The following is a 16642-nucleotide window of genomic DNA, read 5'->3' on the forward strand; positions in this document are numbered from 1 at the left end:
CAATCATTATCCGCTGAGATATTAATTTCAGATTCTGTGTAGCAGAAAACAGTGGTGCCTACACAAGAGCCCTTGTGGTGTTTTCCTATTCCTTGCATTTTTAATCCATATATACAGTGTAGAAAATACTGCAATATTACTAACTGTATTTCATACTAGAAGAATGTGACTGCCTTCTTATGGGGTTAAGTACACCAGGGTGCTCCTACATTTGTTTTTTTTAGAATAGACTACAGATCAGAGCTTATAATGTGATGTTTTTTTAAAGACAGGCAATAACTCTCCAATAACTTCAGTGATTTTGGATTGTGCCACTTTTCTATTAATGACGCTTAATCTGCCTATATTGTCTCTGTTCTAGTCACTGCAATTTAACTGGCTTTCCTTCAAGTGGTAAAGTTTACAGATTTTATCTATAGAACACCTAGAGGCTGCTCTAATTCAAGCCAATTAGGTTAATTCAATAAATGTAGCTTGAAATTGTCTAAGAGTAGCATACACTGCAAGTGTTTTCCATCTCTTAAATAGTCACAAATATAGAAAGCTTCTAAATATATCATCATGCTTTTAATCTAATATATCATAGTGCATATATCAGAGCTAAACAATTTCTGTTCAGGCTTTAAAAATCAATACAAGGTTGCATTTGTATCCTAACCATCAGCAAAGGATAGATTCAGATTTTTATTCTACTCTGAACTCCATAGATTCCTTAACTGAAACAAATAATGAAGAAGAAAGTATATTTACAACAGATGTTTTCAACATGTTTTATAAATATAAATTCTAAATATGGCTTTAATCGACTCAAACCCACATTTTAAATTTGGATTAGTCTATTAACCAATTATACCTTATGCTTATTTCCATACTTGTTAAGGCATGCTTTTATGGGAGAGATGTAATGGAGACAACTCTAAATTTAAAAATAAATTTAATAAGACATAAGAGGCTGAACGGATCCATATTTGTAAAACAAATGTAAAAAAACACTGGCTACAGTTGCAAAGAACACCGTGAAACAATATTTTGATCATATGATCCTTTCCATAGAATCTAGAGCATAAATATGCTTGGGATATGAATAATGTTCCTTAAATTAATAAGCTTTGCTGCATTTATAGTCTAATGTTGATCAAGTAGGAGAGACTAGTAAATATGAAGTTTGGAAGTGACAACATTCTGTCCTTAAACTTCATGAGAGAGCAGATGGTTGTAGGTAAGTATGGGTTAGAAGAAAATCATTACAATTTTTGTGAATGGTCATGTACTATGAGGTATCTTTTAGGATATCTAACTATTTGAGTACACTGCTGTATCAAAATGAATTTGGAATTGCAGAAAGTTTCAAGAGTCATTTTGCTGATGGCTCTTTTAGGTTCTTCTACATTACCTAAATGCCATCTCATGTATCAATGGTACTTATAAACAATGTACATATTCACTTTCTAGCTTTTTATTCCAACCCTTTCTGCAGCAGTTCAAGGTGTTTAAATGGGGATTTCTCTTCACTTTATTCACACAACAAGAGTGTAAGATTGTTTGACTGAGAAAGAATGACATGTCCTCCACAAGATGCTGAAGTTAAGAATCAACTTGAATTACATGAGCGGCACAAAAGTATTAGAATACCACTCTTCCAATAACTTAAATTAAATATATCTCAGGTCTGAAGAGTTCAGGGCCTGGCATGCAGAAGACTGGGTTCCTCTGAATGAAATTAGATAAATTAATTCCTTTTCAACAGAAGGATTAGGTTGTAATTAGTATTCTAATATTATATATCTAGCAATTTCCAAGGGATGGTTTTAATAATCTCTAGGAAGAAATATTTCAAATAGATTAAATACAGCATGAATGAGAGATAATATGGATTAGAATCCATATTTATCTGACAAAATAACCTCTTGTCCCTGCAAGTTTAGGCTACAAATAGACTTTAATGTTCTGATATTATTGTGTTTACATATCAAGTAACCCTAACTCTTTCCCTCTGGTGTCTTACTTTTCCTCCAAGTTCAATCAATTGTGCGTCTTAGAAACATGCTTTGATGCTGAGCTTTTGTCTTTAAAACGCTTATTACTTCTTCATCTACCAGAGATGTATTTCTCTTTTCACAAAGGAATAGGCAGTCTGACTGGGAGGCTGCAAATTGAAATTCTAGCTATTAATTTTATTTACTGCCTAGTAAGAGCAGCCTGTGTGCTGCTTTTTCCCATTTTATTGCAAATGCTCCCTTTTATCGCCTTTAACCTCCTTGTCCCCAGTGGTTGCCTGAGCATTTGTTCCCAGTAATGTGCTAGGCAATCTGACATTCAGCAGCTCATTTTTGATGCCAAAGTTAAGCCCAGGTCAACACTTCAATTACAAATCCCGTTTTAAGGGGTCTCAAACAGCAGAAGAAATTATTCACATTGACATGAAAAGTCTTTTCCAAGGAGAAAAGCTCTTCCATTTCCTTCACAGAATTTGCAAACGAATTATAGCGAACATTTGGAGTATCACTGTACACTGTTTGTCACAGAGAATCTATGAGCTTCAATCTTTTATACAGTTCTGTGGTTGTACAGTTCAATCCCGAAAATTGTACTGTGTTTTAGCAAGAAATCATCCAGAAGGACTTTTGGATGTTGCCAAAGCATTTCCAAGGAAGGTGCGTAGATGTAATAGCTAAATAAAATGATTAAATCCTCTTACATATCCAAACTCACCAATCCACATTGTAATAACTTGTTCTCTAGGTGCAGAGGATTAGCAAATAAGTTATATTTGTATATTCAATTCTAAATGTCAAACTGACCCCACATATTGCATTACATTTTTTAACATCAAATGGAATTACATTGAATGACTTCATTTATGTACTTAACAAGGAACTTGGAGAAATCAGATTCTTACTCATTGAAGTTCTGCAAGTTCAATACAATACAATACAATACAATAGGAGAGTTGGAAGGGATCTTGGAGGTCTTCTAGTCCAACCCCCTGCCTAGGCAGGAAACCCTATACCTTTTCGGACAAATGGCTATCCAACATCTTCTTAAAGACTTCCAGCGTTGGAGCAGTCACAACTTCTGGAGGCAAGCTGTTCCACTGATTAATTGTTCTAACTGTCAGGAAATTTCTCCTCAGTTCTAAGTTGCTTCTCTCCTTGATTAGTTTCCACCCATTGCTTCTTGTTCTACCCTCAGGTGCTTTGGAGAATAGTTTGAATCCCTCTTCTTTGTGGCAACCCCTGAGATATTGGAACACTGCTATCATGTCTCCCCCAGTCCTTCTTTCTATTAAACTAGACATACCCAGTTCCTGCAACCTTTCTTCATATGTTTTAGTCTCCAGTCCCCTAATCATCTTTGTTGCTCTTCTCTGCACTCTTTCTAGAATCTGCACATCTTTTCTACATCGTGGTGACCAAAACTGAATGCAATATTCCAAGTGTGGCCTTACCAAGGCATTATAAAGTGGTATTAACACTTCACGTGATCTTGATTCTATCCCTCTGTTTATGTAACCTAGAACTGTGTTGGCTTTTTTGGCAGCTGCTGCACACTGCTGGCTCATATTTAAATGGTTGTCCACTAGGACTCCAAGATCCCTTTCACAGTTACTACTGTTGAGCAAGGTACCACCTATACTGTACCTGTGCATTTCGTTTTTGTTGCCTAAATGTAGAACCTTACTCTTTTCACCATTGAATTTCATTTTATTAGATAGTGCCCAATGTTCAAGTTTGTCAAGATTCTTCTGTATCTTTAGCCTATTTTCTGGAGTGTTGGCTATTCCTGCCAGCTTGGTGTCATCTGCAAATTTGATGAGTTCCCCATTTATTCCCTCATCCAAATCATTGATGAAGATGTTGAAGAGTACTGGGCCCAAAACAGAGCCTTGGGGTACTCCACTGCATACCTCCCTTCATGAAGATGCAGTTCCATTGAGGACTACACGTTGAGTGCGTTTGGTCAGCTAGTTACGAATCCATCTGGTGGTGATGCTGTCTAACCCACATTATTCTACTTTATCTAGTAGTAGGTTATGGTCTGCCTTATCAAATGCCTTACTGAAGTCCAAGTAAACTATATCGACGGCATTCCTCTGGTCCACTAATTTTGTCACATTATCGAAGAATGCAATAAGATTAGTCTGGCATGATCTTTTTTTTGACAAACCCATGTTGGCTTTTAGCTATTACTTTGCTTGCTTCTAGGTGTTCGCTAATTCGTTGCTTGATTATCTTTTCCGGAATATTTCCTGGTATTGAGGTCAGGCTGATAGGTCTGTAGTTTCCTGGATCTGTTTTTTTCCCTTTTTTTGAAGATGGGAACCACATCAGCTCTTTTCTAGTCCTCTGGTAGTTCGATATAGTTCAGTGGTTCTGAGATCTCGACTGCCAGTTCCTTCAGAACCCTGGGGTGTAATCCATCTGGTCCTGGTGATTTGAACTCGTCTAGGATAGACAGGTGCTCACTTACCATTTTCTTCCCTATTTCAACTTGTGTTCCTAATCTGATTTTTGTGGTGCTGTTTTTGATAGGTTGGACTGTTTTATCCCTTTGTGTAAAGACAGATGCAAAACATGAGTTAAATAGTTCTGCTTTCTCCCTGTTGCTTGTCACCTTCTTGCCACTTTCTCCCAGCAATGGACCAATTGTTTCCTTAACTTTTTTCTTGTTTTTAACATGTTGGAAGAAGCTTTTTTTGTTATTTTTTTACTTTTGTGGCAAGCCTTTCTTCATTGTGAGCCTTAGCTTTCCTCACTTCATCTTTACATGCTCAGGATATTTGCTGATATTCTGCCTTAGTTATGTCCCCCCCCCCTCTTTCCACTTTTTATACTTATCTTTTTTGTCTTTCAATTTGTCAGAGAGTTCTTTATGCAGCCATGCTGGTTTCTTTTGGGAGCTGTTATTTTTTTTCTTCATTGGTATTGTTCTTTGTTATCTCATTTTTCAAAATTTCCCAAGCTTCTTAAGTTGTTTTCCCCTTGAGGATTCTCATCCATGGAATGTTTCCCAAACTCTCTCTAAGTTTATTGAAATTAGCTCTCTTAAAGTCCAAGATTCTAGTTTCATTTTGTTCTACTACTTGTGTTTGCATAATGTTGAATTCCAATATTGCATGGACATTTGCCCCTAGGATTCCTGTGGCTTCAACACCTTCTATCATTTCCTCTCTGTTAGTGAGAATTAAGTCCAATATGGCTGATCCCCTTGTTCCCTTCTCTACTTTTTGGAAAACAAAGTTGTCTGCTAGGTTTGCTAGGAACCTGTTGGATCTTCCACTTGGTGCAGAGTTTGTTTCCCAGTTGATGTCAGGGTAGTTAAAATCCCCCATTACTATTGTGGTGTGCTTCCTACATACCTTAGTCAGCTGACTAGCAAAAAGTTCATCTACTTCCTCTGCTTGGTTGGGTGGCCTGTAGTATAGACCTATGGCAATGTCATTTCCCCCCAACCTTTAATATTGACCCAAATGCATTCAAGATAGTTCTCATCATTGTTGTGCTTTATTTCTGTAGAGAGGTAATTATTTCTTATATATAGTACAACTCCACTTCCTCTTTTATTTGGTCTATTTCTTTTAAATAATTTAAATTCTTCTAGCTGTATGTTCCATTTGTCGATTTCATCCCACCAAGTTTCTGTAATGGCAACAATATCATATCTGCCCTCTTTTACTTGAATTTCTAATTCGCCCTGTTTATTCCTCATACTCTGTGTATTGGTGTATAGACATTTGAGTCCATTTTGATTGACCCTGTGTTTACTGTCTACATAACATGCGTTATGCCTGACTGCCCCTATTTTCTTGTCACTTGTATGATTCATGCACATGTTATGGCACTCACTATTAAATGCTTGGTTTTGCTTGACAGCGAGAGTGATAATCTTATCCGCACAAACACCTGTATTACATGCACTGATAATCCTATGAATTTTAGATTGCTGGGGACAGAAATGTTCTGTATCAATTAATTCTCTGTCCCCACTGTTCAGTTTAAATGTTTATCCAGAAAATCTGTGAATTTAATGCCAAGTAACTCAGTCCCTTTCTTGGATGGGTGCAAAACATCTCTTTTGTACAGTTTTTCATTGGACCAGCTGCAGACATCCTGACTAATAAAACCAAAGCCTTCCCTTTTACACCACTCCTTTAGCCACACATTAAACTCTGCTACACACTGGCCCTTCCCTTTTTGTTCCTTATATACTGGTAAAACCTCTGAAAAGATAAGCCTACAACCTATACTACTAAGTTCATACCCCAAACTCTGGAAATCATTCTTCACAGAAAGTACATCTTTTGGGACAGAACATTTGTGCCAAGATGTATAATAGCAGCAATATCACAGTCCTTACTTGCATTCTTGACGATCTTAAGAATACGCCTCTTGTCTCTGCTGGCAGTAGCACCTGGCAGACACCTGACCTCTTTTAAAACCTCCATATCTTTTCCTAAATTTACATCCCTTATGATTGAATCACCAACCAGAAGGTGACTTCTCTTTTTGCATACCTTGTTCTTCTTGTGCGACTGATGTGTGATACCTGGTTCCCCATTATGCCTTTTCGAAGTAAGTTCTTCATTTTGGACCAGGATCCCCTGCTTATTTGAGTCATCATTATCACAACTACCTTGGCCTGTCTCTTTAGTGTCCCCATTAGGGTCAGCAAGGGCGCTATATCTGTTATGCTGGGTCACAGCAAAAGCTTTGTGTTTATGGTTCACAGCTCTCACCCTGCCAGATCCCACGGTTGTCCAGACTGCTCTTCTCCTGCAGGATCTTTGCGGTAGGGGGGGCTGATAGCGTGGCATCTCCATAGAGTGGAATGGCCGAATTGGACATCTAATTTCTGCTTGGAGAGCACAGATTAGAGATTCTAGATGGGTAATCTGTCTATGTAGACTAGTAATTTGTTTACAAAGGGTACTTCATATAATATCATTGAACTAGTAATATGTACTTTAAGTTTCAGTGGGAAGACATTGAAAATTAAGAAGTAGCAGAGAAATTATCAAAATAAATGATGTTTATGAAATAGATTAATTTCAAATACAATAAATCTCCACAAATATATATTTAAAACAGCCTACTAAAAATTGGAACAGAATCCAGTAACAGATTGAGATCACCCTGTAATAATTTATTAGGGACAGCAATATTATTGAACAGGTTGCAGGAGGATGGCTAGCTAATGCAAAAAACCCTCCAAAACAACCTCTAATTCATTCAGAAAATCAAATGATTGGAGATTAACCATGCTAATATGCCATAATTACCTGGTATGACTGTTGGAAGAAAGACTCTCCCAGGGCTGTACACTACAGCCAGTAACTGCATAGGCTCCCCCACAGCTCCCGTCCAATTTCATCAACAGGGCTTTGGCTGCATTCTCAGCTGTTTTCCTACAGTCATGGGCTCTTTTAAGCATCTGGGTGATGCTTTCATCCCCTGTTTGATCCCCTGTTCACAAGCAAATGATCAGAACAACATAATACTGGAGCAGTTCAGAAGCATTAATGTGAGTCAATGTGCTTTTAAGCAAACTTCTATGTTCCGATGAGGACGTTAGCATGTAATGGATTTCAAAAATAATTGGGCTTAGAAAGAGGTGAAATTGGCAGTGGTACAAATATGAACTCTCCACACACAATCTACACAGAGTGAGTCTTTCATCCTCTGTTCTTGCTCTCATGTAACATCTTTTTAGGAACAATAAGAGCTGAAGAAAAACTAAAGCTGTATCATGATTTAAATGGGATTCTACAAGAACTGAATCACAGCCATAAAGGCTCTCTATCTCTATCCAGACTCTCCTAATTTTTTTGTACTACCCGAAATACAGATGGTTTCATAGCTTCCAATCATCATTATTATTTTGTATTCTGCTGATTTGGTTAATCATTTTATTGTTTTTATTCTATATATTAAAAAAGTTTATACTATGTTCTAAAAGGATGTCACTGTACAATTTAAAATAAAATATCTACGGATTTAATTGGAGAAATAGTGACAGACACGCCTGATATTTCATATGAAATGCACATTTTATGTAACCTATGCATTAAATGATACAAAGATGAATATGAAAAACCTGAAGCTGAATGTTTGGATATTTCAACAAGACTGAAGACTTTCAAATCCACTCAGAAGGGGTTACAGGAAAGAAAGATCAAAGGTTTTGAAACAGTTTTTACAGACCCCATACTGACAATAAATTCCAATGAGTGCTTTTGGAAGTATGGAGAGCCCTAATCCCCTGCTTTAGCATCCCATATGGCTCTAGATCAGGGCATCTCCAAACTTGGCAACTTTAAAACGTGTGGACTTCAACTGATTAATTGTTCTAACTGTCAGGAAATTTCTCCTTAGTTGTAGATTGGTTTTCTCCTTGATTAGAAGCAGATTATTTTTGTTCAGTCCTGATTTTCTATGAGTCGCGAATAATGTTTTCTACTTGGACATGTTATAGTTTGTATAGTTTTTATTATGTAAATCACAAAATATATAATTTTTATTTCTTTTGAGTAGCTTTTGTCAAAACTATTTTTCATTTTATAAGAAATAAGAATTAACTTTGGCTTCTTAAAGCTATTGTTCTAAATAGATTTTAAAATAAATAAATATGTTGTTTTCTAAAGAAACTTGTTTTCAATTTAGAAGAAAAGATTCATAGTGGAACTCTCCACGGTGACTGTGAATAATTAATTCCAATATGCTAAAACAAAGGACAGAAATTTATTTGTCTTGTAGCACTGAAATCAGATGATCATTTGATCTTTAAAAACTTCCATATAACATGTTGTTCACTGTGGAGATACCAAGGTGATGAATTAAATCTTCAAACATGCTGTTTCCATGCTCTGAAATACTCCAGTAGATTTCTAATTTTGAGAAACAAATTGGATGAAAAATAGCATTTTTAAATTACTAAGCACCTAGATAAAATAATTAACCTCCTCAATCAATTGTTGATGTGATTGTTTATGGATTTCCATCTTATAACCCTATATCAAGATGAGCTATTGTTCAAAGCACTTTTTCTTGCATTCTGTATTTAGCTCCAAATGGAATCATTTGTTAAAACTGTACTTGGTGGTTGTAACAAGCACACAGGTAGCCATGAGATAATTCATTATTGTAACGTTCCCTTTAAGGATGATGTATAGCAAATATAGTACAAATTGGATTATTAGAGGAAAATTGATTCAATGAACACTTACCGACAGACCCAACACCTGCAGCTCTGAATTGTCCAAGAATGAGAGACTGTTCACTTTCAGCCAATGCTAGCAACAGCTCATAGGCTTCAATGCACTGTTCACTGAGGAGAGGAAAAAGACTGAATCAGTGCATGTGTACTTGATGGGGGAAATTAATCTACTTAAATCCTCACTCTGTTGAGTGGGAAAATAGCAAGTATGGTGATGTCATTGGTGATCTCTATGTTCCTAAATAAAAACCTGAATAATTCACACAAGTAACAGAAGAAGAACATAAATAACATAAGCAGAACTGCATGAATAAAATTCACAGTAAACTTTTGATTGTAGAATAGAAACCTTTAACTCAGATATTATGAAGTTATAGAACAACTTTCCTAGGTTTCATTAGAGGTTTAAGACAGACACTATTTTTTTCCTGGAAGCCATCCCCACATCAGTTCTAAAAATCTACTTTTAGTATAGTTTAGATTAAACTAAGCCATGTGCTTTTTTCCTCCACATGTCCTATAGCATATCAAGCATCCCAGGGCAAAATATGGGACAGTTGAATTGGATGAATAAGAATTAGAGGGGCAGAAACTCTTTCCTTGAAGCATTTAAAAAAATATATTTTTATTTATAAATATTTTGAAGCATTTCTTTTATTATGTCTTTCCTTGGCTTGAACAAAGAACAGCCTCAATAGCTGATAAAGAACTTCCCTGAAGACATATTCAGTGCCAAAAATATTTTGGATTTTTAACATGGATAATAACAAACACGGATTCCTTTTATTAGCAGCTTGATAAACATTTATGTGTTTCACTAAATTGTTCTTAAAAATAACATTTAGATACTTCGTTAAGCCTTCATGTGGAAATAAGTTGGAGTTTTAAGGTATAAGCATGAACCAAAGAAGTGCTAAATACAAATATATGTCACTTTCCTTTAGTAGCCATATTGTCATATGAACTGACAATCCATCAAACCAAAGATACAAATTTGAAATAGACTAATTCCCAGCTGTGAGAGCTATTAAATAGTGGAACAACTTGCCCTATGGAACTGTAACTGACAGTTTTCAAACAAAGGTTGTCATCTATTTGTCTGGAACGGTTTGAAAATTCCTGCCCTGGGACGAGGCTTCGATTAGAAATTGTCCAAGCTCCCTTCCAAGCCTATCGTATAAGTCTGTAGACTTGAAATGCAAAATGACCCACTTCTAGTTATCTCTGTAAATTCATTTGCTAAGAAGAAAATATTAACAGTAATGCCAGCAGGCAAGAAATTAAGTAAAATAAAGAGAAAACACAATACTTTGGCGCAGTCCTTAAACTTTTTATAGTCCAAGTAGTCCCCGACTTACAACCATGTGTTGTTGTTCAAAGTAACAGCAGCACTGAAAAAGGGTACTTATCATTGCTTTTCATAGTTACAACCATTGCAGCATCCCCATAATCACATGATCAAAATTCAGATGCTTGGCAACTGGCATGTATTTATGACGATTGCACCGTACCAGCATCATGTGATTACCATTTGTAACATTCCCAGCCATTCCCTTCCCACAACCTAGTCAATGGGGGAAGCCAGATTCGCTTAATCACATGATTCACTTAACAACTGCAATGATTTGCTTAACAACTGTGACAAAAAGGTCATAAAATGGGGCAAAACTTACTTAACAACTTCCTTGCTTAACAATGGAAATTTTGGGCTCAATTGTGATCATAAGTCAAGTACTACCTGTAACTCAAACAATGTAAGAACATGTATCAGTTTATTTATTATTATTTTTTGTCATATATTCTCCATTGTTATACCTGTATTGCAATGCCAACCTGAGGGCTGTGGCATTGGATTCATATTTTCCAACCAACATGCTCATCCTTTCAGCATTGCTCTTACACTCTTCCAGAGTTATTGTCAATAAATCATTCTGAGATTTTAAGTGCTCGATGCGACTGTGGAAAAGAAAATCATCTTAGTTTTCATGTAGAGGTTGCTGCCATCCTAACTGTCTTAGGAGTTCTACCAGCTTATACAGACAAGCCTTAAGTTGAGGAAAACTAATATAAACCATCCATGCTTTCCTTGGAGGTATCAAGGGCCTTAACTGGATAAAGCGTCAGCCCCTGGAGCCAAAATGGAGACAATGATCCCGGTTAGGATCGCAGCAGCCTTAGCTTTTCACAGCTGGTGCTTCTTCAATACAATAACTGATTGCAGGTGTGTGCTCTTATGAATTTGTATGAGGCTATGGAGCGTAATCCTCTCACGTGGTGGTCTGATTTGGCAATTCCTGCTTATTACTTCTCTCGCCTCTGATCTACCCAAATCACTCTTAAAGATTTTATACCAGATTTCTCTGGAGACAACATCAGCTATTGCTATGACTTACAGAGCAATATGGAAATCCTAACAAATCCCTTTATGACATAATACTGATGACTACATTATCTTGTTGAAAGAAAGATAATGATTAGGATTGTCCTCTTTTCATTATCATAAATTTCCATATTGCTATCCAGCTGATATAAGCTTAATTCTCAAAAATCAAAATTAAGAAGTTAATAAATCAATTAACTGAAAGAGATTACTCTTGCTCTCTCCTTCTTTCTACATATGTAAAGTTTTTTTTTTGATAAATATAAAATCTACTTAACATTTGTGCACTGATAGTGAATTTGCATATGTAGTTGTCATAGAAGGTCAATTTTATTTCACAATACATTTTCCTGTGCAGATAAATTCATGGCCCAATTATTTAACTTATTTATGGACTGCTCTTTTAAAACTTCCTAACAGTGACAAACAATAAGTGAAAATGTACAAATGTATAAATGATGAACGCATGTTCCTAAGTTATCATTATTTAATTTTGAAAAGAAAAGATGTAGATGCGAGGTAAAACTCAGAAAAATGTTCTGTAATTTGGCCTCAAAATGGAGAAGGCCCATTCTCATATAACTCAACTTCAGCGCCAACTTGGATTAAAGTTAAAATGGGGAATCTATTCTGTTGCAAAGTGGCTCGGCACATAAAAATGTCACCTTACCTGTTCAACCGTTCTGTTTCTACTTCAAATTCTCTAATTTTGCTTTCAGAGATAGCAGATCCATGTGAGTAGAGTGTTTGGAAAATCTCTTGAATATTGGAACAGTCTTGAAGAGAATGTGCCAAATGTTCTGCCACACTACTGGATACCTGTACACAGGTTTTGAGAAAACCATTATGAATATTATTTGGATATTACTATTTGGATATTGTTTTGCACCTTGTTCTATAAATAACAGAAATAGTCATTAAAATAACTTTATCTTCTGGAGATTGAGTCACTGCTCAACTCAGATTTAAATATGTTGGAATAACAAAGGAATGGGCTGTAGAAGAAAGAGAACCACAGTAGAGTTTCCCTAGAAATTATATTTTTCATTTTTGCCTTCATGCTAAAAACAATGAACAAAACAAGTTAACAAAACTTCTGTGTAAATCTGCTTTAGATGTTCACATCGTGGCTGACTTAGCCTGAAACTTCTAGAATGAATGGCCAAATAGGAAAAGTACAAAGTGCCTGAAAAAATAACCTCATAAGAAATAGCCATTTCTCATGCTCCTCTAGTTATGTAATTAAGTGCATTCCTAATAATTCTATCACCTCTTCAGAAATTATAAGGCCATTACATGAAACTTGTATACTAATTTTGTCAACTCTATTCAACTGAGTCTAGGGAAACTGAACATTTTAAAGAATTATTTTCAAAATATTCTTATCAACATACAAAGAAAAGAAAATGTTGATTGGGAGAGGAATGCTAGAGATTCCAAACTCAGTTCATATAGTGATTTATTGTCTGAATTTTAACTTTTAACCGAGCCACATAAAAAGCATAACCCCTGAGTATGTATTTTAAAGGCGCTCCATTTGAATGCTTACTCTGTCTAAAAACAGCTGCAGGAATTGCAACCCTGACTATAGATATTTACTGCAGAGTCCAAATGTATGATTTTGTACACTTTATATCTTTATCCTGAAGGATAAAAGAAATGTAGCTTTCATACCTCAGAGGAGAAGTACCAAGAACGTGAACCCTTAAATTATAAAATTTAAAGCCCAGGGGAACTTGCTTGGTTTAAGATGAGGGCTTGCTTTTATTTCTGTGACTTTCATACAATCTTGATCTCATGGCTGTCAACTAAGTTGCTGAATATGCACTTTGTGTGAATATTATACTTACTCCTATGCTGCTGATTTCTGATCCCAGGACAGGACGGTCAGATGCTGAAGATTCTGATCTTGTCTTTGAAAGCTTCACTCTCTCTGCAATCTAGAAACAGTCAAGGTAGGATAGGGAACCAATCACAAAAACGAGTTTTTACAGTATCTTCTAAGATTCTCATTTCATTCAGGTACTCAATCTTAAAATGTATATATAAAAAAGAATGTGTATTATGACCAAACAAGGTTGAAATTTCTTACAAAGTTATCTCTCCTGCTGGTTCAGGACCGTTGTAGAATAGTAACACAACAGAACAGCAAAAATAAGAAGTTTTGACCTAAGACTCACCTTAGCAATGGGGATGTCATTACTACTGCTGCTGGTGCTTAATTCTCCAGTACTAGGATTAATGGGACGGTTTGCAGAAGTGAGGCGACCTGGACTTGATGGCCCTGTTGCCTGGACACTCTGTAATCGAGTCTGTAGTTCTCTGACCTACAAAAATATAATTATGTAAGTCAATACTATTACTCTGTTTTCTGTAACTTGTTTTGATAATGTAAGAGAAACCCAGTTCTGCTTCAAGTTGGGATAATTGACAATAACAATCCTTTAATATTTTTTATTCAAAAGCTTTTCCTTGACTCTTGATATCACAAAGGGATACTTATTTTTATAACATTTTACCTAACATAATAATATATTTAAAGCATTTTCTGTCTGTAGAGAAAGCATATATTGAAGATGCAATTAATAGATTTCTGGCAAGAAACATAAAAGGTGTATGGCATGGATAACTGTCTTACAGAACATATAGACATAGACAGACAGACAGAGCTGACAAAAAGAATAGGGACATATATAGTTCCAAATCCATCAAAACATTGTGTCTGCCCATAATCCAAATTTCCAAAGAACCAATGAAATAACTGGAAGGATAAATTTATTTAAAATTACAATGCAATATGTTTAAAATTACAATGCAATATGTTTTACTGATTTTCTCCAAGTATAAGAAAGGTTTATAAGAAACCTCAATTTTGTGTGCTGCTTTAGTTTTATCTCTAGGAAATAATAAATGAAATAAAAAGGTCAATTTTTCACTGGTAAAAGATAAATAATTCACTTCGTTAGAGAATCAGGAATAGTGAAAATGCAGTGATGAGAAAAATTGGACTGCAGTCAAAGAGTGGCAACAGAATGGACAAAAATATGCAAAAGGATTAAGGAATTTCTAAGATGAACATGAATTTGAAACAAACTATAGATATAGATGATTCTCTAAAAAGCAATTCTTGAAAAGTTAAGTTTGTTCTGGAAAGGTCAGACTTAAACTAACAAAGTTTAATGAGGAAAGATTAAATGAAGTTTAATATATGATTTAATGTTAGGAAATACACTGTAGTTACTAGGATAGATACCAAAGTAATTGGTATCCTTTATGAGGTGTTGTGATAATCTTTCATGGAATATGATTTATGAATCTGGAAACAAATCATTAATCTGTTGTGCTCTTTCCTAGTTCCTTTCACATAAGATAGATTTTAATCATTGTGTTAACTAAGTTTGCAGAAAAGATCCTGTTAAAATACTATTTCTGTCTTCTGGCTAAAAAAAGTCAGGAATCCAACATTCAAGATAGGAAAAGGAAATATTAATAATGGGCTGAAAGAAACAAGTTTGCATCATGGTTTTTTCTTCGTTTACTAGATTATAAAGTTGAGAAAACATCCAAATATTTTCAGTTAATTTGTTATCAAGACAAATGGCTCAGGTTTTGAAAAATCACTTTTAAAGGATTCTTATCTTAGGATCTATATTGTACTGCCTCCCTTTCTACGACCCTATAATCCCTTAATTCTTTTAATTCGGGGTAGAGTTGAAATAGTACTGACTATTTCAAACGAAATATGTGTTTTTAACTATTGAGCAGTCAAGGTAGCTCAGAGTAAAAGGAAAACAAAATCCAGGGTCTACCTCAAAAGACTTGGTTGAATATGGTCTTAATACCTTTCCTAAATGTGAAACGAGTGGAAGGTTAGGACCATCTTCAAAGAAGGGCATTCCATAATACCACTCTGCTGTTTATTAAAGCAGACACATCTTTTTTCAAGCTCATCCAGAAATTTTAAAAAAGCTTTATTAAAAGGCAGAGAGTTGCTTAGCTTTTGCAAGTTCTGAATCATTCAAAGTAATTGCAGAGTAATGTAAAAATTCTGAATTTAAGACATCTGTATTCTGCAATAAGACTTCAGAAATTTGCGTTGAGTAAAAAAAAGTTCAGAAATGAATGTGAGTTATAATTGTGAATTAAGGTTTGTATTTCAAATCTTAAAAAGAATCTGATAAAAAAATTTTTTTCAGACAAATGTATAATTGCAGAAGAGAGATCACTTTGCTTATTATTAAAGATAGTTAGGAAAATAGCTGTAGTGAAATGATACTTTTTGAAGATTTTCTGAAAAGCTGATCAAATTAATTGAAAAGTGGCACGTAGCACAAAGTGCCCACTCTAAACATACTTTCTGGTTTTATTCACCATATTGCCACACCTCAGAGGCATTATTAGGGGGAAAAACATAAATGGAGGCTTTATTTTGGTATTATGCTTGGCATAATGGCCAGAAAAGGAAAGTTAAATTGAATAGTAGAAGATATCATGGAAGGTTAGATTCCGGGTATCACATTTGATTTCTTTTGGAAACATGGCAAATTTTTTAACTGCACTTCACTGGGGAAAAAAGGGTAACAACCATTTTAACCACAATAGGAAATTGTTCCATTAAAACTTCATTAGCTCAACTACTAAAAGAAGCCTCATGAACAATGCCAAACTATCTGAAAGCAAGACATATTTTAAAGGAGAAATGGTTTATCTTTATATTTCAACTGCATCAATGAAACCAGTGACAAAGGACTTTAAATTTTAATGTTATGAAATCAAACATAAATATGTCTATACATAAAAGGAAGATCACTTCATTGTTAATTGACTGGGCCAGATATTTCTATTATTTATCCAATGTTATTGAGATTTTGTCTGAAGTGATTTTCAGGAAATAAACTATATATCCTGGAAACCTTGTAGAAATATTTGTTTGCCGGCATACCTCATCAACATGTTATATTGTTCTAACGTATGGCTCCATAATCAATGTTATATATCTCCCCTGACTCAAAGTAATAACTGAATACTCTTACCATCAAATGTTAATAA

General features: G+C 35.1%; 1 protein-coding gene across 1 annotated transcript in view; it reads right to left on the minus strand.

Moving 5' to 3' along the window:
- The window catches only part of MCC (MCC regulator of WNT signaling pathway), a 217727-nt gene that overhangs the window by 18509 nt on the left and 182576 nt on the right, over positions 1 to 16642 (minus strand). The window contains exons 9-14 of the mRNA XM_081943823.1: positions 13774 to 13920; positions 13444 to 13533; positions 12264 to 12412; positions 11029 to 11169; positions 9224 to 9324; positions 7280 to 7463 (exon numbers count right to left, since the gene is read on the minus strand). Coding sequence (XP_081799949.1) covers positions 7280 to 7463; positions 9224 to 9324; positions 11029 to 11169; positions 12264 to 12412; positions 13444 to 13533; positions 13774 to 13920 — 812 coding nt within the window. The remainder of the gene's footprint in view (positions 1 to 7279; positions 7464 to 9223; positions 9325 to 11028; positions 11170 to 12263; positions 12413 to 13443; positions 13534 to 13773; positions 13921 to 16642) is intronic.

Source organism: Natrix helvetica, assembly GCF_964273705.1.
Source record: "Natrix helvetica genome assembly, chromosome: 2".
Lineage (NCBI taxonomy): Eukaryota > Metazoa > Chordata > Lepidosauria > Squamata > Natricidae > Natrix > Natrix helvetica.